The 21,253-nt window shown below is 39.8% G+C and overlaps 2 protein-coding genes across 4 annotated transcripts; both read right to left on the reverse strand.

Moving 5' to 3' along the window:
- Window positions 1-203: 203 nt before the first annotated feature.
- On the reverse strand, window positions 204-4,367 carry LOC113016288 (spindlin-1-like). The gene is made up of 5 exons (XM_026159016.2): window positions 4,250-4,367; window positions 3,557-3,598; window positions 3,050-3,297; window positions 2,723-2,956; window positions 204-1,741 (listed from the first exon to the last, which is right to left on the reverse strand). The coding sequence occupies exons 2-5, from the start codon at window positions 3,574-3,576 to the stop codon at window positions 1,536-1,538; spliced, it is 708 nt and encodes a 235-aa protein (XP_026014801.1). The 5' UTR covers window positions 3,577-3,598; window positions 4,250-4,367; the 3' UTR covers window positions 204-1,535.
- A 1,243-nt stretch (window positions 4,368-5,610) lies between these two features.
- LOC113016717 (mast cell protease 1A-like) lies at window positions 5,611-14,393 on the reverse strand. 3 transcript variants are annotated; one of them, XM_026159773.2, is made up of 6 exons: window positions 14,240-14,381; window positions 7,076-7,135; window positions 6,780-6,933; window positions 6,489-6,618; window positions 6,092-6,346; window positions 5,611-5,991 (listed from the first exon to the last, which is right to left on the reverse strand). In XM_026159773.2, exons 1-6 carry the CDS (start codon window positions 14,304-14,306, stop codon window positions 5,839-5,841), a joined length of 819 nt encoding a protein of 272 aa, XP_026015558.1. In that variant the 5' UTR covers window positions 14,307-14,381; the 3' UTR covers window positions 5,611-5,838. The 3 variants fall into 3 exon arrangements, with proteins under 3 accessions (XP_026015558.1, XP_080153299.1, XP_026015559.1); XM_080297173.1 differs by having other exon boundaries at window positions 6,780-6,945; window positions 14,240-14,377; XM_026159774.2 differs by lacking the exon at window positions 7,076-7,135 and having other exon boundaries at window positions 14,240-14,393.
- Window positions 14,394-21,253: the final 6,860 nt, after the last annotated feature.

A 21,253-nucleotide genomic window follows, 5' to 3' on the forward strand; every position in this document is an offset into this window, starting at 1 on the left:
TTTCTGATCCCAGTGAAGCTCTTCATTGAATTTTTCTTTAAGTTTAGGACTATGTTTAATCCATGAGTGGGAAACTGGCTGCTCGTATTTGCAAGACTATGAGTTCCAAAGGGAGGAGTCGAGATTAGTCACTGAACAAATCAGTTGATTACAATCTTTAAATATTCATATTTTAATTAATGTACATTACTTTTTCACAAGAAGCTGGTGTGGCGTTTTAATGAGATACTCTTAATAAACTGAAGTAATCACAACAGGCAACATTACAAGTAATTTTACACAAGTTTCGTAGATTAAATACTGTCATTATGTACTGTAGCTATTTTTTTTCTTTTACATGCGTGTATCTTAAAGCGAAATTCTGCCACATTAGCATTTAAGGAAACACCGTTTGGGGGAAACTATTAAAGTGTACCATTACCTAAATATGTAAACTTTATACAATAAAGTGCTCCCCACAATGTCAACAGTGAGATTATACAACCAATGATAATGTGCATTATGTTTGACGAACTTTTTCAAACTGCATTAAGAGCACACACACATCACTAATACAAATTGATAGTTTTAAAACTTTGCTCCAGCTGTCAGTGTTACCACTTTGAAATGAGGACCAAATAGCAGCCTCCCTGGGCAAAGATTAATTAAGAGCACAGTCAGAGAAATGGTAAGTACAGTATTGCAAAATGATAAGCCGGAAGGCACTTTATGATATCAGTGGGATCAAATTCATATGCAAATTTAGTACTTTAATTACCAGCACAAACATGATACTTGCACTCTTGATGTTAGGATTTAGGGCCTGTGCAGAAACCTTCCTTCAAGGTCATGTTCAGCACGAATGGCATATGCAGCGTGCAGCCACTTCATCCAGCTATGAAAGCTGAAATACTTCACGTGGTGCAAAGGTGCAGGAATATGTTGGCTTTTAAAAAGAATTGGCCTCAATTAAGATGGTTTTACAATGCAACTTCCATTTATCTCTTCTGGTGTTAAGTTAATTTGATATTCTTTGATGAACACACACACACACACACATTTGCATCTGCCCATTTCTTTTAATAACTACCTCAGTGGAAAACACCTAGTCCATAGGTGTGTGTCAACACTTATCGTCAATTTAGATAAGCCAACATAAAGTGCCCTTTGAAAGGAGATATTAAGCAGCTTCGTTAGTCACTGGAATTTAATTAAGAGGAGCACTTTTGGGGACAGACGTGAAAGTGCTGCACAAATGTTGTGCAGTGCAATCTTTGACTTTGTCCAGACTTTAAAGTTGTATTTAAAGTAGAGCAGCAACAACAAAACAAAAACTTTCTCTCTGCAAAACAGCCAAGCATAGCAGTGCTACAGTTATGCTGTGCATACAAATAAAAAAAGAAAAAAGAAATGAAAAGAGATTGCACTGACTTCTGAACAATAAAGCATGTCAGCTATTTAACCCTGTCTAGGCTTTGAATAACAGATTGTAGCAATGAGTGGAACAGTAGCAGGTGGAGAGATGTCGGGGAATTAGATAAAAGTGTCCACTATCTCTAGGTGGTTTTGACAAGGTCATAGACATGAATATGAAAGTCATCGTCATATTTGATGTAGTAGACAGAGGGCTTGGCCGGGACCTGGTAGATGACCAGGCCTGTTCTTTTCACACCCTTGTCAGTAACGTACTCCACTTGTTTCCCAACGAGACTCTCCGTCTCTTCTCCTGGCTTCCTGTCTGCAGGCAACAGGTGCTTGTTTTCTGTGGAGAGAGGTTAATCATTACAACACCAAGATTATAATTACAGAAGAGATGAAGAGTAAAATAAAATCCTGCTGCTGGTGAAAGCTGTTGATAAAAAGAAAAAAATAATGGTGTCATTGTCATAATTTTCACAAATTAAAAAAAAAACTTACTTTGTTTTTATACTTGGCTTTTTATACTCGTACTATAAAGGTCAAAGCATTTTGCATAAAGATCTCTCTATTTGCATTAAACTTCACTGGAAGTTAATGTGAATACCTATCTCTGACAAATCAGATGTGGAAATTTCTTCACATGCTGGAAATGGTCGTTTAGTGATACTATTATTCAATCCTTGGGCTTTATTTACACAGCATGGCAGCTATATTAGGTATCTGTAATACTCAAATTTAACTCAAAATACTTTATTTTAAGGGAAATAAAGTAGGGAAATGCTGCTCACTTCCTTCAAAACGCGTCATTCTGCCAGAGTGCTTCTGTAAGTAAATAATAATGGATTGCATTTATAAAGCGCTTTACAATTCCACTATTCATTCACTCTCACATTCACACACTGGTGGAGGCAAACCACAGTTGTAGCCACAGTTGCCCTGGGGCAGACTGACAGAAGCGAGGCTGCCGTATCGTGCCATCAACACCAGTAGGAGGTAGGGTGAAGTGTCTTGCCCAAGGACACAACAACCAGGACGGACGGAGCTGGGGATTGAACCGGCAACCTTCCGGTTACAAGACGAGCTTCCCAACCCCGTGAACCATGGTTGCCCCAAATACGACTGATTAGATGATGAACACAGACACCGATCATGTTTTTGTTTGTTTTTTTAGCTCACATGGTATTCATGCCCAACAGAAGAAAAATGTATCAAATGATCTTCAAAGTGTAAAATTGATTTATATACATAAAATGGGCCCAGTTTAACTCATTTCTAATGCCATAGGACAAAAGTGTTTATAAATTTTTACAGAAATTAGCAATACCTGCTTCAGGCAGAATCCTGAGGTCTCCTTCAGCATAGTCGTCCCACAGCTGGTACATATAAAGAACGGGGTCCTTTTCATAAGTAATATAATACCAGTTGGTCATAACTGGTGCTTTGGAGAGGACCATGCCTCTCCACTCATTCTTCTCTCCATCTTCCTTTTCAAATAAATGCTCCACCGCTTTGCCAACCAACTCCTCCGCCCCTGGAGGTGTCTTGACTTTATTGTTTACTGTGGAGACAGAAGCATGAAAGAGAACAATACAGACCCAGCTGTAACTCCAGAATCTGAAGTATGAACTGATCAAGGCAGACGCTGACTTACCAACTTTTTCTGACAACACTTGTAGGTTGGACACTCTCTCATCCTTGAACAGCTCAATGCCATAGACGCAGTCAAAGCCATCGTATTTCACCATGAAGAGGGAAGGATTTACACAAACTCTGTCAAGTACTGTGCCCTTCCATTTGCTCTGATTCCCCCTCTCACGCCAGTTATGCTGAATGCGGACTCCCAGAATGTAGTTGGGGTCTGGGGTTACTGCGTCACTCAGTTCCCCGCTGCTCCGTTTTCTGGTAGAAACAAGACGAAGATGCAAGTCTGTGAGCCTGAGCCTTACACACAGGTCCAACAACCTAACCTAATTTGCTCTTTTAAAAATGCACCCGAGTCAAAATACAGTATGACCTTTGTCACATTTCTCAGCTATTTGTTCATTTCTGTGGCTTCCACGTGATTAAAACACTTGGGGGGTTTCTTGCAGTGACTTCTTTGTGACAACGACGGCACAATGTGACATCAAATACATACAGCAGACGCAGATCGACATACCTGCCCCTTTTCTTGGACATGCCTCCAGAAATGCAAAGGTTACTAATTAAGAGAAAGACAGGACAATTAGTTTGGCTGCCAAACTGACAAGCACATGTATGATGATTATACAGTAAGAGATGCCACACACACATATATTTATGAAACAGATGCTGCCTGTTCAACAGACGGACAAGTCCTCGAGCCAATGAATTTGCATGACGGAATAACTTCCTGGGTATTTATTGACACAACATTACCATAGAGGTCACTGTATACTAAGACAAGACTGTGTGTGTTATAGCTGACACCAAGCCTCCCTTCATCTTAGGATCACAAAGTCTTAACAAAACCGACTGACAACTTTGAGAAAAGCCGTTTCACTGCTATGTGCGAAATTACAGGATTTAATGTTAGAAGGTTACAGTGTGGCGCAAAGGACTCACCAAGTTACACATAAAAGCTGACTGGCAAGGCCATTAGACCCTTTACGTCACATGTACCCTACCTGTCCTGGACTAAAGCCAGCACAACGCCTCTGTAGGTTATCGGAAACAGTCTTAGCTCTACCTCAATGCAGATGTTACTGTAGGTAAGTGTAGGCGGACACATACATCCAGCACACTCTTCGTTGTCTCTAATGGCAGCTAGCAAACACAGCTAAAAACTGTGTGTTTACAGCCTTGTTCTCTATGTGGAACATATTTTCATTACCTTTAAGCAGATTTCATATCAGCATTGTGCAGTTCGTCTGGCAGAGAAATGTTGCCACACACCAACCCGCCTATGTAAAATCTCGCGAAACCTGTGGGAAAGGGAAAGGAGGGGGGAGAAGACTCTATATCCCGTCAAGCCGTGAGTCACCAGAGCCGTAGAGAAGAATGAGAGCAGGGCGCGGGGAGTGATGGGAAATGATGTTTTGGTTTCCGCGAAACTGACTTTTTTTTTTTTTTTTTTACACAAAACATAAACAGTTTCAGACAGTGATTCGTGAATACTGTCAGCTCGTGTGTTTTAGAAATATGAGAAAGATAGCTACACAACACAGCCAACAAGCAGGAAAAATGAGGTCAGAATTTTCTATGACGCAGGAGTTGCCTATGGTTTCAATTAAAGGGACAGACGGTATTTGTTTTAGTTTTTTGGCGTCACTGTTTGAGCTGTGAGAGCATTTAGTTTGTAAAATTAGAATATTACTCTAAAACATGGGAATTTAAAGCTTACAACAATACTTTATAACAATAAGGAAGCTGTTTTAATTAGATGGACTTAAAATATTGTAAAAATAAATGTGCCGGCTTAGAATTAGGAGTTAATAGGTGTGGACAAATATTAGACACATGACAAGGACACTTGCATAGTGTGACCTTCATGTTTTGGGCTGCCTTAATCATCTGAATCAATCTTAGCAATCTTAATCTTATTTTAACATATGCACAGAGCAAGTAACATATATTCAGTATGATGTTATATAAGCTTTGTAGTGTTTCCCATAAAGCCATTACTAGCTGCTCTCCCCCTAAAGGTATGTTAGAGTACTGCAGTTGTTGTTGGGGTTTTTTTGGTTTGTTTATTTGATTTTTCAATATATTTTTTAAAAGTCAGTCAAGCATAATTTCAAAAACACATTTTAAAAAGTAAAAACTGGAGGTTAATTAAAAAATAGTATCCAATAAAATATTCTAGAGAGGAACAAATATAGTCAGGCTCAGTGTGGAGTGAGTTTTCAATATTTAACGGCAGAGACAAAAATGTTATATGGTTGAAATGCAGCAGTTATGAAGATGACAGTGTTGGAGGCCTTCTTTTTTTGTAATACCTAAAAAAACAAAAACAAACAAACAACCGGAACAGGATGCAGCTGCCTCCCTGTGACTGAGAATGACAAAGATATTCAGTGAGCCTGTGCTTCATGCTAAATATTTTAACTCTTCCGTGAGGTATCATTATACTAGTATCACTGCATGATGAGGAAAATGATTTGCATGAATTGAGTGTTTCAACATTTAGTGTAATGTTCGGTACGCCATCCAGCTTTTTCAAAATAAATAAATAAAACCACAATGTACAATAACTCTCGAGCAAAAGTATTTTATTTTAGATTGTGCTCTTATTTGAAACACATTGAAGTGCACCAACAGCAAAGAAGAAGAGAAAAGCATGCATGAACCTTTCCTAACCCATCTGAAAGGCACATCTAAAGCAAAAGGATATCTGTGATGAGTGCAGAATTACAAAAATCAAGGCTACAGCACCATAATCCAATCAAGCGTTGCGACACATTATCAGTTAGTCTAACTGGCCTAATTGTCATTCAACACCCTTTGAATCCATGCCCGGAAAGAAGATATGCGTGTATAGACATCGGGGGTTTGGGGGTCTCCACATCGCCTCCCAGAGAAAGAGATAACACCTGCTGCATCTCCATCGCACACCAGCGGTCCACCTGAGTCTCCCTTGAAGAGAAATGATAAAGTACACTTAAGTACACTTACGCTTTGTTTAAAATACAGGTTTTTCAGGTTTTTCCAGTACTCAGACACTTTAATCTCTTACTGAGCAGAAGCCTTGAAGGCTGTGGGAGCCCACACCGCAAACCATCGACTGTGTGATGGGAACTTGTCCCCATCTCCTTTTGCATATCATTTGTGGCAGAGTGGTGACGTTGACTTCCTGAAGCGTTTTTGGTAAGGTGTTGTTATCGCCTATATCGCCCCAGCCTGCTGTGATGCACTGGCTGATTTGATTCAGCCTGCCAGGTTTCAGAGAGATCACCTGAACTGCTTGAGACACTTGGGCCCTCCGGTTCAGCTGAGAAGGAGATCAACAACAGGAAAAATACTTTAAAAAGCTGAACGGTGTTAGTATTTGCATAACCTTAACATCACAAGTTATGTTTTTGTGCAAATTAGAAATGATCATGATCATGTTAGCAGACAGCTGTTGTTCTCACCTTGAGGAGCATGATATCATTTTTGTGTCCATCATAGTCTGGATGCGGAAAAGATTTGACCACAAGGAATTGCTGCTTTGTTGGCTCAGTACCCGTCAGGGAATCAACTCCCAGCACGACTGTGGGTATTCTACAAATTGCAGCAACATTTATTATGTTATCAAGAATCCAAAGTTAATAATTTTTCTTCCATAACGAAGAAACCTATTATGATATTGAGAAAAACTGATAGAGGGGTTTTTTTGTCAGTTCTGCAAATGCTGCCGATTAAAGCAAACACTGAATTCGTACCCACGTGTCTCACAATGTGCTGCTGTGAGTACAAAGTCCTCTCTCACTAGTGCTCCTCCACACAAATGGCGACCTTGAAGTTGCACTGAGGCCATGTAGGGGAGTGAGTGGGGGGCAGCGTCTCGGCCTCCAATAATCCGAGAACCGTCAGCTCCTGAAACACAAACTAAGACGTCATTTGTTTATAGCAATCCAGGACAATATGTAATTAGTAGTAGGATAGGTAGCAAATAAAAATATGCACAGTGTTTGTCAGATTTTAGATTATTTTTTATCAGAAAGACATGAAAGCTTACCACTGAGGACAAACAGCAGAAGGAAGAATCTGGCTACCATGGTCACTGGTGAAATCCGCACTAAAGTTTAGGGAAGCAAATGTCTCTTTTCATGTTCTTTTGTATTGCTTAAGTGTGTTTGCTAACATGCTGTAAGGTGTCTTGTAAAGGTCTTGGTAAAAATTACAAAACAAGGTTTCATAATTGATGTTAACGGGCAGTGGTATTTGAGCTGTAACTAGATGCACACAATGCTCAGGAAGTTTAGTTGTTCATAATTGTTCCTCCCTAATTCTAGTTTGCAGTTAACTACAAGTACTAGAGGTGGACGGATCGATTCAAGTATTGACAGCATCGATAACAACACTAGTATTGGTATCGAAATTCAGCGTGTAGCCCGCTGAACTCTGTTAATTATTTCTTTGGAAAAAATAAACCTCAAACATGCACTGTGAAAAATGTCAGAATCTTTTTGTGTGCGTTAGAGAAAGAAAAATGTAGATTCCAGGTCTCCAAAAACCCAGTTTTAAAACACATGAAAAGCTCAAAGGTGTGTTTTGTTGTGTTAACTAGTTATTGTGGAAAGTAAAAAATCACACTTATATAGTGATGATGAAAATGTGTTCAGAATTTGCAAATTGAGAATTCATCTCATTAATCAACTTCAGCAATACTGGCTCTGTATTTACTTGTTATCAGATCGATACTAAAATTTGTAGTGTGGCGCAGCACTACTGTGAATGAGGGAAAGTGTGAATGTTGGACATTTTTGTTGGAATGTCCAGGCAATGTTAAATGACAAGATATACGTGTTCAAATAGCATCAATTAACACACAACTTCAGATTTTTTATTTCTATATGATAATATTCATGACTAAACAATAAGAACAAGTACTCTGATGTTGTCTGAGTTTTTGTGCAACGTATCGGTATCCGATCAGTGTCGTCAAGACCACCCTGAATTTTACTTGGTATCGGATCGGAAAGGAAATAAGTGGTATCGCACATCACTAATAAGTCTGTGTTTGAGTGTTTGTAGTTACGGGTAATATGGGATACTTACACTTCCCCTTTTGTTTGTTGAAAAGAGTGCTCTTAAGAAACGCTGCGATTTTGTATAGCACAATATACCACACCCCAAGAATACTTCTGCTTTAACCTAAAACTGGGTTTCTTGCTGCATGCATAAGATTTTAAATTTTAGATGCATGCTCCCGAAAAACTGTAGGAAACTGATTAATGCACTTCCTGTGATTTTGCATTTATAGAATCAGAAATGTGATGTTTGAGAAATGGCAGGAAGAGAGAATATCCCTTTAGTAACAGTAACAACATGTTTGTGGTGAGCTCAACTGAACACCGACAAAAAAGTTCTTTATTGTTGGTTCATTAAATAAAAAAAATAAAGCTCCAAAGCAAAATTGAACTTTGAGAAAACTTAATAATAAATACAGCAACTCTAAGTTTGGTTTTATTTTTGCATCTTGTTAAACAGCAGACAGCTGAGAAAAAACAAGAATTACATTAACAACAGGTGCACTAGAGGTGGCAACAATGAGACAATTCCCAAAACAGGAATAGTTTTACAGCTGATTCGCATTTTTTCCATCCTCACCTTTTTAATTTTGCATGCGTCTTGGGTCAGTATGCATATGGATCTCTGATTCATGAAGTGAATCAGATATTCTATCAGACTCTACTCTCTGTGTAATGTGCACTGGGTACTAATTGCACTGGTAACTGTACCATAAATATTACAACAGACCATAGCCTCAGACTTTGTGCCTCACAAGCCACCGTGAACTCACAGATAAGCTTTTAAGTAATAAGTAAGCTGTATCTACACTGAAAAAAATGCAATAGGGTGGTTGTTGAATCTGCATAGAATTACTTCATATATCCAGCATGACTAATTTAAATTTCACATCTAAACATATTTTTGTCTTTTAATTTTCACATATTCTTTAAGAATATTCATTCTTTTAGAACAAATCATGTTGAAAAGAAACAAGTTAGTCGTGTTTTATCCTCAAGCTCCGCCCCCTGGAAAGGAAAAATCGGCTGCACTGTCCGCCATTTTTGTCTCTCGCTTTGGAAAATCTACTACCATCTGGAGTTTTACACTTGAAGGTAAATAGGATTTTAAAGCTAACACACCAGTGAGAAAGAGTGTAGACCCTTTATATATGTGGACTTTTACTGGGGTGTTGTTATTTTACAGGTATGTGGGCTGTTTATCGAAAACCATGAAAGGCCAATGTTAGGCTCCAGTTAGCTAATGGTAACCGAAATTATGCGATAAGCAAATTAGTAATTAACATATATAATGTGAGTTAATATTGTTTGTATATTCTTTCAGTCTAAATTAACAGACTATTACAAACTTGCATCGGTGTCTGTAGTAAGTGGTGGTACCTGCAGTGTCTTAACCATTAAACAAGCTAATGTAGGGCCGGGATATGACTAGTTTGTTGAAACATGTCTGCTGCCAATGTGACTGCTCACACACGGTAACATTACCAGCACATAGCCACAGCCGCTATAAACATGCTGAAAGGTCAATCTAGCTTCTGTAGTCAGCAGCTGGAAGACTCAACACAGACCCAAGATTCAGTGTAACGGTTATCTAAATGTTGTGTGTCCTGTTTGTAAGCCCAGAAAAAGAAATTAAATAAAATGACGACCTTGAGCTTCAAGCTAATGTAAGCGTAATGCTATAGCATAAAGCGACTAATGCAATGATGACGTTGTTAAATTAGTAAAAATACAGTAAATATATCCAACATGAATCAGTTATATTTTTGGTCTAAACATAATTAAGTCTCACGCCTTTCACTTGTTTTAGAAGGATGTTCAGTCTTTTAAAACCAGTCATATCAAAATAACAGAAAATAGTTGTGTTTTCTGTTGAAACTCCACCCCCCCCAGGGCGTGTTCTGCGAGGGAAAATTCACTGTGGCGGTCCGCCATTTTTTGTCGTTGCTTCGCTTACGTTTGGTGCTGAGCTTTACTTTGTCGAGGTAAACTGAAAACTACATGTTTGAGAGGAAACGAAGAGAACATCCATTATATGGGGAAGTTTTTCTCATGAATTCCTGTTGAGCAACATAATGGAAAAAACAAGTCATTCCTTAAGTTAACTAACGATAATGCTAGCTTAAGCTGCAGGACAATATTATGTGCATTAGCTTTTTTTCAGTGTGTGCCCAGTCACATTCGCTTGTTTTTTCTCAGTGAATACAGACTAACAAACTCGTGTCCATTTAGTTAACTGGTTGTACCTAAAATGTTTTAGTTAAACAGTTAAATAAGCTAGTTTGCCATGGGGTGGGCTCTGTTGGGGGGGGGGGGGTGAAGATTTGCATATGTTATCTCACATTCTGTAAGGTAAATTTTCTGGAAAGGTCAAATTAACTAATTTAACTAAGTATTAATGAAAGACCTTGATGTGTATATGACAATAATAGATGTAGTTTCTGGGTCATTTGGCAGAACTGCAAAATGGCCAGAAGGAGGCAACTGCTGTGATTGCAAACAGGCTTTGGGTGGTATGGAAGTAAGGGCAACTATGGAACTGCTCAGCAACATGGGACCCATAGCTAATAAATAGTAACATGACAAAAAATAACAACTTTGTGTGGATGTAACCTTGTGAGATTTGAGATTTTGACAGCATTTTTATGTGACAACTTGTCTTTTTAGATAAATGCAGAGTTTAAGCGCATTACCACCATGCCACTGCAGTCCAGATTACTCTCGCAGATAGATGTGCTATCTGACAAACTCATAAAGGTCTTCAAAAGGCGAGGAGGACAAATAGGAAGAAGACTGCAGAACATTCTGGAGCCCACGGCCCAGGTAAGAAAAAAATAATTTGTGTATACACTTTAGGGAAAATAATAATTTTAACAAAATGCTGCTTGTCACTCTATGCCAGGAGTATGTTGAAAATCACCTGGGATTTTCACAATTTACCATGGGTGCGTTTTTTGTTTTTGTTTTTTCTTTTACCTGCATCAGAACGATGTGTGGAGTTCATAGTTGAACACCTCTCTATGCTCTGACAGTATTCTGCTTCTTTGCATGGAGATTTCACTTCATGCATTACCTTTTTAAGCATTCTGAGGACTCAAATCACATGCTGTAATGAATCCATTTTTGTTCACCTAATGTGTTAATGTTAACATTTTTTGGAATAGTGACACAGATTAAAATAAGATTTGGTATAATGTTCTTTGACCAGTGTTCTGTTTAATTAAATTTTGGAATTCTGCATTTTCTAGGCCACAGATGAAGCCATTATCCAACGATCTAATAAGGAAACAACCATGGGAATTTACATCATAAAGTCAAGAGATGCCAATGGCAGCCCTGAGGACATCGGGATAGTCCTTGAAGGCCAGAGAGTCTGGCAGGATTTGGATAACTATACCCTAGCAGCTGCAATGCTGTTTGGACTAATGTACACTTTGAACCTCACCTACCCACTGGAAAAGTATACCTTCGAGGTATTATAGAAACTGGTTATGGAGCTCAAAAGGAACAGCCTTTCAAAGAAGGCCCAGGTTCTCAGGACCAGACTGTACGATTGAACAGTTTTCCAGTTATGATGTGGGAACAACATGTTTACCTCTTCGAATATGTACCATCCTTTCTTTTAAGCCAGCACTGGTAAAGTTGCAGTACATAGTGAAACTTATTTTTCTGGCACTTTTCAACTTGGGGCCTTTATTACTGCAGTTTTCACTTTTCAAGCCATGGTTTTTGTTTTGTTTTTTAATTCAAACTTTGAATGTCCATTTTTCTCAATGGAAATGGCGCCTTGCACCAATTTCACCAATTTGCAATTTTTTTCCCAAGGTGCACCACTACAAACAGATTGCATCGTGTAGTATTAGTGATTGTGATGTTTAGTGATAGAAGCAAGCCAATACTAATCAGTTTAGGTCTCTTGGTTGTGTGCCTGTGGGTTAACAGCTAGTAGCAATCCAAACAATGTCAGGAGTGATTCCACTCCTGCAGATGATGTTAGGCCACTGCTAGAGGAATTGCTAAATAATGTTACACATGAGCAGTGGCAACAGTTGCGGTCTGATTACGCCGAAAATGCCACCATAGGAAGGCTGTGTAATTTTGTAGATAATGTCATAGCCCTATGCTCACTGTCGGCAGGTGCAGAAATGAGGTTTTGCCAGGACACTGCTGTCACTAGCACAACAACAGTGGCCTCAAATGAGACAGAAACAGCTCCTGAACAGACCTCTAACACAGTTGACCGCAACACGGAAATACCAGCTAATATTTCACAGAAAACAACAGTCAACTTGCACAGCACAGCAGAAAATTGCCCTGGTGTCACATATATCACTGATATCCAAAATACTACGGAAACACCTGAAAACTCAGAGGATAATGCATGGCTGGCAGATCAAATTCAGGCTGTGATTCTACAGAAAGAAATGGATTTGTTCAACATCCCAGAAAATAGCACAACAACAGTGTCCTTAAATGAGACAGAAACAGCTCCTGAACGTGCACAGACCTCTAACACAGTTGACCGCATCATGGAAAATCGAATCTGTGTGCCAGTTGTTATTGTACAGAAAGCAACAGTCAATGTGAACAGCACAGCAGAAAATTCCGCTGGTGCCACACTTATCACTAATGTCCAAAATACCATGGAAAGACCTGAAAACTCAGAGGATAATGCATCGCTGGCAGATCAAATTCAGGCTGTGATTCTACAGAAAACAAGGGATTTGTTCAACATCAGGGAAAATAGCACAACAACAGTGGCCTCAAAGGAGACACAGACAGCTCCTGAACAACAGAAAACAACAGACAACATGAACAACACAGCAGAAAATGTTGCCACAAATATCATTGATACAACTGACGAGCCCAGAACTCTAATAGACAAGAAAAACCGTGACACCACGCAGGCTGTAGATAAAGCAGGAACCTCTTTGGAAAATAATGTAACCCCAAAGAAATCCTCTGCTCAACATGAAGCCAGCATGCAAAATCAATTCAAAAAACACCCTTTGGCAGCAAAGGAGGAATTGCCTCAAAACAAAGAAAAATACCGATTTTTTGTGGAAATATGTATGGAAGAACTAGTTAAGCGGGTTATAAAAAAATCAGGTAAAGTCATAAGTCCAGAAAGAGTTTTAGCCATCTACAAGAGGCTTAGCAAAAAGATCTGGGCTAAGATCGGGGATGAAATTGATCAAATCCCCTTAAGGAAGTTCAAAAACTTTGAGAAGGTGATTTTCAAAGCCCTGTGTAAACAGTGGCAAGAGGCAGAAGTAGTTCTGCGAAACATGGAATTAAATGACCCAACAGTCGACAATACGATTGTTAAAATTTTCACAGAAGAGGCAGCCAAACTCTCGAAGAAGCCAAGTTGCATACGTCGGTTTTTCTCATCTATAGGCCGACTGTTTTGTTTCACCAGGAGACAAAACAAGGTTGATGCACTGTAAAATGGTAAATGGCCTGTATTTGTGTAGCGCTTTCCTAGTCCCTAAGGACCCCAAAGCGCTTTACACGTCCAGTCATCCACCCATTCACACACACATTCACACACTGGTGATGGCAAGCTACGTTGTAGCCACAGCCGCCCTGGGGCGCACTGACAGAGGCGAGGCTGCCGGACACTGGCGCCGCCGGGCCCTCTGACCACCACCAGTAGGCGTAGGGTGAAGTGTCTTGAGCCACGATCGCCCCTGATGCACTGTAGAAAAAATTGTGATAACCCCTTGGAACGGTCGCGGCAGATGGCTGTCCCCTCACTGAGCCTGGTTCTGCCGGAAGTTTCTTCCTCTTAAAAGGGAGTTTTTCTTTCCCACTGTCGCCAAGTGCTTGCTCAGAGGGGTTTTTCTGTTGGGGTTTTCTTTTTAATAACTTTTAAAAAAGTTATCAATAAAAGTTATTAAATTTTACACTGATTTCTGTTTTTTTTATTGTCTGTAAGTTGAATAAATACATTTGTTATTTCTTACTCAGTTCAAACTGTGGGTAGAAAATGCTGTGCTGTCATGTGACCTGTTCTCTCTGTCTCTCTCTCTCTCACACGCACACGCACACACACACAAACAAAGGTTTGATTAAACAAAAAAAAAAAGAAAGGAGCAATTTAAAAAACACCAGCATGCTCTCACCCAGGTGATACTTGAGCATACCTGACAGCTGCTGAGGGTCACCTGGACACAGAAACACAAACAGGTCTGATCTCATTTCCTTCTTCATGCTAAGCTCTGCTATAAGCCACAACTTGCTTTGCCCCGTGTTTGTAGATGACTGGAATCAGAGCAGAGTCTCTGCATGTCTTTATTAGGGTGGAAGCTGCTACTGATATTTGTGCAGCAGACTAAACAAACAGTTTGTGAACATTCAGCATGTTCAGTCCAATCAAAAAGCAGGAAAATAGCCCCACTGAGAAATCTCTACAAGGCACTGCTGAGAGGTGCCTTGTAGAGATTCATACATTTGGTCTTCATACTCGACTCCAGATCTGGACTTGTGTTGAACTCGACTGAGGTGGTGTGATCAGACACAGCGCTGCTCTTCACTGCAGCTGTCCACAAATCACAGAGGAAGTCAGGAGTGTTTTTACCTCGTCTAGCTGCCTCTGTGTGTGTGTGTCTCTTTAATTCATTTTTCTTTGTAAGCTACAGAGACCTTCACAGGACAATAATTGATCCTCGTGTTCGCATGAAATCACTAAATACATGCAGCAAAGCCCAGAGGACACAGGTAACCGATACAGGAGACTTTTCCTGCCCTTCCAGGGAGAAAGTCGATTTCTTCAGTTATACTTCCTGTTGGTTTTTTGGTTTTTACGTTGAAGATTTTAGATGTTTGGCTTTTAATTCTGGTACTCCTGTTTTAATTTCAAGGACTGAGGTTGTTCTTCTTGCACCCGTGGACAGAATCGTCTGTTTTTATAGTTTTATAGTTGTTTTGGAGTCAATTTTGCTTCAGTTAGTTCATTTAAAATATTTTAAATAGTTTTTTTTTTTCAGTGGTAGTTTGCTGTGTATTGTGTTGTGTGAACTTGGCAAACTAACTAAAGGAAACATGTCCCAGGTCTGGTTTGTGGGTGGTTGTCTGCTTAGTAATGAACTCTGCAGACCACATCAAGCTTTCTGCTTCCCACAGGTGTAGCATATGGACTGAAAGCAAACAGAGGTGTTAGTGTGTTGTTGTGTAGTTTCTATTCAAGCTGACATCATTTAATGCTGTTTCTGCATGCTGGTCAGTGCCATCCAGACAGCAGGTATGACTGAGCTTTTGAACCAGGAGAAGGTGTTTACCTTCTTCGCTCCCAACGACGATGCCTTCAATGCACTGCCGCAGGATGAACTCAGCAGGCTGATGTGTGAGTTTTATTCAACTACACAGCTTCTCTTCATTCACATTCTTAATTTATCCACATGGACACTTTCCACACACGTGTGTAAAGCGTCTCTCTTCTTTACAGCAGCTTATGCTGAGACAACCCGTTCTCACTCCCGACGCGTAAAATAATGACGATTTGTCACGTCCCTTAACTTCTCATGCTGACGCCTAAGGTACCCTTCCACGTTTTTATGTTCATTCCAATATGAACCCGCTCGCGGCGATCGCGCGCTGTGCACAGCGGTGTGTACTCTGTGTGTTAACAAGAAAAACGCATGTAAGAAAGTGGTGCGCAAAAGCAGGGTAGTGACAGAATTGATATTTGAAGCATGTGTACCTGCACATTAACACACGGGTACTGTGGAATATATTTTTTACTCACCTAAAGCGCTCGTGCTCTCGTCCACTCCCCGCAAAAAAATAGCAGCTGTGCGGTGTGTGTGGCATCGGTGCTCTCATCGCATGCGATGGAGTAAAAATCAAAAGCACAGCTTTATCAGATAGTTGCAGTTTAATGTTGGCTGACAAGTCTTCAGTGCGTCGCACAACTGGATTTCTGGACATGCTGACGTTGTTGAAGTCCTGAATTTGTTCCGGGCACATTATTTTTGGTGATTTTAATGAGGCAGTGTTTTATGAGTTTATGAGGTCTCCATCTGAAAAAGGCTCGCCATGTCTTGCGATGAGTTGGGCGACTTCATAGCTGGCTATTGTAGCCTTTTCCTGGACCTTTTGAGCACAAAGAAAATACTGTTGCTGACCCCGCAGATTAAACAGACACACTTCCCCTTGAATTCTTTGAAGAAATATTCACTCTCCCACTGTGTCTGAAATTTTCTGCATTCACTTTCTACCTTTCGCTTCTTTGGTTCTGCCATGTTTAGTAACTTGCATAGCTGGACTGGCCATCGGGCATTTGCCCGGTATGCCCGATGGTGATTTTTCGTTTTTATGGGCCGATGGGGCTATTGCGGAGCTTCCACAGATTCAGTAACATTAGCAAGTGGTGGAGGCCAGCAGATGCAACACGCTGGCAGGTGGATGACGGAAAGGCAGGAGGAGCAGAGACCCGAGGCGGTGAACTGAACTTCAGGTAAGAAGTTATGACCTGCAGTCTATCTGGGTCAGATATAAACCAAGTTTAGGTGGAGTTTATTTTCGTTATGCTGGCTTTTTACAGTCAGTTACAATAACTCGTACTGCGTACTAGCTAGCATGATGGAGTTTCTATACTGCTGTTTCAGCTACAATGAAAAAGACACAAAGCTGGAGTTATTCTGTGTCTTTGCTGCACAGCTGCCTCTTCTTCTCTCATTCTCCCCCCTTCCTCTCCTGTTCAATCACGAAACTGATCAATGATCAGCTGATCGCTTTTCTCTCTTGTTTGTTTATCTCCCACTTGGCGCCAGAAAGAGGAAACCAGCGGATGTTGTGCTAAACAACAGCAGCACATTTAAGCTTGATCAGCTGTTGTTAGAATTTATTTAATATTAATTTCTAGTATCAGCTGAGGTTTGCCGAGCCACAGCTGTAAAAGCTGCTGGTCATGATATCGGTTTGGTTATCTGGTGAGAGGGAAACATGAAGATGAAACCAGGCCTGGTTTCATCTTCATGTTTGCCTTTACTGGATCATCAGAGCTGAACAGGTGATGGAGAAACAGGTTTACCTTTTAGGTGACACGAATGAGTGGAAGGGAAGTTATGAACAGTTTCTGAGAGACAAATAACACCAGGATCCTTTTCTAAGTAGCTGACAGCTGGTAACTGTGCAGGGGCGGGTCTAGCAAAGTTTTGCCAGGGGGGCCATGTGGCATTAACAGGGAAAGGAGGGCACAAAGAAATACTTCTCTTTGTTATGTCATTTAAAACTTTGAATAAATAATTATCTGAACCTTACAACAAACGTTTTCATCTGATGTAAAATGTATAGAAATCCATTATTGTACATAGTAATTTTTTCAGGGTCCCAACATAATTTCTTCAGAAGTAAGTACTGTATATGATGCCAGTATTTTCCCACATTTTCTAGATACTGTACCAGTACTGTGTGTAAAATGCCATCAAAAAGTCAATTAGGTTTTATTCTTCCTTACCTGTCTTTCTATCTCCTTTCACTTTTTAAAGGTTGCCATGTTAGAAAAAATGTTTTGCCCTGCCATGCTGTTTATTGATGTGGCAAATGAATGGTTTATGAAAATATATCTAAATCTGTCATCAGTAGTCAGTAATGATCATGTCTCACCTCTAGTCTTCTCTGTCTTAATTTCAGGTTTTCACCATGTGTTCTAGATAGTTTAGGAGGTTAACTCGACCAAGCAGTCTACTTTTGGGTACTGTTTAGAATACCAGAATAGGGAGGATGGTGTAGGTTTAAGTTTATTAGATTGATACATATATACCAACAAGACAGTGTACATCACTGTGACAACAGCGTTTTTTTTTTTTCATTCAAAGGCTTTATGGTTTTTCCTATAATACCTGGTGGGCCAGTCTCTAGTCAAAATGCCCAGGCCGATTTTTTGTCCCAGTCCAGCCCTGGTAACTTGGGGTAAATTTCTTCTGTGATTGTCCTTTTTGGTGGAGCAACTGCCTTGATCAACAGTAGCTCCTCCTGGTGTTAAAACTGAGAAGTGCAATACACTCAGGCAAAAGTTGAAGTGTGGGCCATATTCTATTCTATTTATAAAATTACTTGTGGGCCAATTAAAAATGGACCGCGGGCCGGAGTTTGGACACCCCCTGATTTACATTGTAGATTCTTACTGAAGGCATAAAAACTATGAACGAACACATGTGAAATTATGTGATAATGAAAAAACAGTGTGAAATAACTCAAAACATTTATTATTTTTATTTTATATTCATCAAAATAGCCACCCTTTGCTTTGATTACTGCTTTGCACTCTCTTGGCATTCTCTCGATAAGCTTCATGAGGTGGTCATCCTAAAATGGTTTTCCAACAGTCTTGAAGGAGTTACCAGGGACGCTGAGCACTTGTTGGTCCTTTCGCCTTCACTCTGCGGTCCATCTCATCCCAGACCATCTTGACTGGGTTTAGGTCAGGTGACTGTGGAGGCCAGGCCATTTAGCGCAGCACTCCATCCCTCTCCTTCTTGGTCAAATAGCCCTTAAACAGCCTGGAGGTGTGTTTGGGCTCATTGTCCTGTTGAAAAATAAATGATGGCCCAACTAAACTGGATGGGATGGCATGTTGCTGCAGGATGCTGTAGTAGCCATGCTGGTTCAGTGTGCCTTCAGTTTTGAATAAATCCCCAACAGTGTCACCAGCAAAGCACCCCCACACCATCTCACCTCCTCCTCCATGCTTCAAGGTGGGAACCATGCATGTAGAGACCATGCGTTCAACTTTTCTGCATCACACAAAGACACAAAGGGTGGAACCAAAGATCTCAAATTTGGACTCATCAGACCAAAGCACAGATTTCCACTGGTCTAATTTTACATTCCTTGTGTTTCTTGGCAAAAACAAATCTCCTCTGCTTGTTGCTTTTCCTTAGTTGTGGTTTAATAGCAGCTATTTGACCATAAAGACCTGATTGTCACAGTCTCCTCTGAACAGTTGATGTAGAGCTGTGTCTGCTACTGGATCTCTGTGTGTCATTTATCTGGGCTCTAATCTGAGGTGCTGCTAAATTGCGATTTTTGAGGCTGGTGACTCGGATGAATTTATCCTCAGCAGCAGAAGTGACTCTTGGTCTTCCTTTCCTGTCCTCACTTGAGCCAGTTTCGTTGTAACACTTGATTGTTTTTCCGACTGTACTTGGGGACGCATTAAAAGTTTTAGCAATTTTCCGGACTGACTGACATTAAGTTTTTAAAGTAATGATGAACTGTCGTTTCTCTTTACTTAGCTGATTGGTTCTTGCCATAATATGAATTCTAACAGTTGTCAAATAAGGCTGTCAGTTGTGTACCAACCTGACTTCCAAGCATATGTGCCAACAAAGCCAAGGGTAGCTACTTTGAGGAATCTAAACTATAAGATATATTTAGAGTTATTTATTTAAAGAAATAACGCCAACAGCTAATCCTTTACAGGACCACCAGAATCACCATGTATGATGTCACCACCGTGCACTGAAAAAAGTACAAAAAAAAGAAAGAAGAAATATAAGCTGTTGCGTCATTAAATGGTTGAAGAATAATTGTGAAGCAGGTCAGAACACAGAGGAGACAAAACCATGCATGATGTCAGCAAAATGGTTAACTTTTCTTTGTACTGGTGTCAGGGGGACCCTTTTATGGAGCGGTTTGCTTTGTTGGCAAGTATGATTATCATCTACCATATTTTGACTTTCAACCACATCCTTTATTCAAGGTAAGTTTGTCTGTTTGACACTTATCTTTGCAACTTTATCTTTATATTGTTTCCTCATCAGTCTGAAATACATTCACTACTGTATGATTATTCGTCATTAATTTTGCACCACTTGCTGCTGTTGTACCTCACTGTCATTTATCAACTTCTTCTTTGGTCTAAATGTTCTTATTTGCACCTTAGAGCTTCTCAATTTTTGTGAAGTTAAATACCTTCGTATGTATGATTTCCAGCTGTTATCTTTTACTTATTTTGGGTTTTATGGAGAAAAAAAAATGTAATCCATCTACTAAACACAATATGAGTAATTTGACTTTTCAGTTATATCCAGCCGGCGACACAGAGTTGATAGTTAGGACTTTTTCACCATATTTCGAGCCAAATGTTCCCTGCAGTATTTTTTTTTTAACTTTTATGTAATCAGTGGATTGAATATTGAAACTTTAAACTATTCTCTGTAGATATACTCTGTGATATTGTATGTTTTCTTTCATGTTGTATGAATCCTTAAACAACAGCCAATGTAACAACTGACTGTAGAACTGTTGATATGGCAGATTAAGCAAATAGTATGCAAAGTATAATTGATAAAAACAAAAATTCCTTTCTTTATTTCTCTTATTTTCAATCTCTTCTGTTTAATTATACTCACAAGTAAAGAAGGCAGATATCTGATGTGACAGAGCTGAATGATATCATCTTTGAGTTCTGCAGCAAACTAGATGAACCATAGATTGAAGATAAGCTGTCACTATAGTAGATCAACATGTGCATAAACAGGTCTTCAAACTTTCACACTTGTTGATGTATCACTCATTTAGTGTTTGAAGCACAAATCTGACTTCGTTATTCAATATTTACTCTGTAAAAAATAATTGTACTTCATGTGCTCATTAGCTATCTGGTGCTGTATAGCCCAAATATGTGGAGACGGCGTCTGATGCTCAGTCGTTTTAAGATAGTTGAACATTTTAGACTTTCTGTATATATCTCTAAATCATACTTATGTGTGTGTGGGTGTGTGTGTGTGTGTGTGTGTGTGTGGGTGGGTGTGTAGAAGCAGACGCTCTCACAGTGCAGGGTTCTTAGAAAACAGAACTAATCCAAGAAAATAGAAAAAAGAATCCATTTTAAAAAATTTCTGAGAACTTTTGTGAATGTTTTGTGTGTTCTGATGAAAATGTTTTCAATTGAAGGAAATCTTGGAACATCTGGTGGTGCAGCAACAGCAGGAATGTCTCCCTGCACCCCCTGCAGCTATAGGACCCTAGTCTTCCCCTCAACAAGTTTTCCTTCTAGACTCTACAGCTGACTTCCACATGCTTCTCTATACTCAGTTGTCAGATCAAGGTACGAGTCCTTCTTTCTCTCACAGGGTAACTTCATCCTTCCCTTCCACTGGACAGTGAGTTCTGCCATGATCAGTTGTTGGCTGAGGGCTCTGATTTAATAC

This window comes from Astatotilapia calliptera, chromosome 23 (assembly GCF_964374335.1).
Source record: "Astatotilapia calliptera chromosome 23, fAstCal68.1, whole genome shotgun sequence".
Lineage (NCBI taxonomy): Eukaryota > Metazoa > Chordata > Actinopteri > Cichliformes > Cichlidae > Astatotilapia > Astatotilapia calliptera.

Bases quoted from the DNA above. Each gene is read 5' to 3' on its own strand.
- LOC113016717 (XM_080297173.1), bottom strand. From the start codon at position 14,306: ATGAAGAAGGAAATGAGATCAGACCTGTTTGTGTTTCTGTGTCCAGGT. The intron at 7,136-14,239 runs GTATGCTCAAGT...CCTAAACTTTAG, and splicing joins TGACCCTCAGCAGCTGTCAG to TGCGGATTTCACCAGTGACC. The intron at 6,946-7,075 runs GTAAGCTTTCAT...ATGACGTCTTAG, and splicing joins TCTGCTGTTTGTCCTCAGTG to TTTGTGTTTCAGGAGCTGAC.
- LOC113016288 (XM_026159016.2), bottom strand. From the start codon at position 3,576: ATGTCCAAGAAAAGGGGCAG. The intron at 2,957-3,049 runs GTAAGTCAGCGT...CTGTCTCCACAG, and splicing joins AGTGTTGTCAGAAAAAGTTG to TAAACAATAAAGTCAAGACA. The intron at 1,742-2,722 runs GTATTGCTAATT...CTCTCTCCACAG, and splicing joins CAGGATTCTGCCTGAAGCAG to AAAACAAGCACCTGTTGCCT.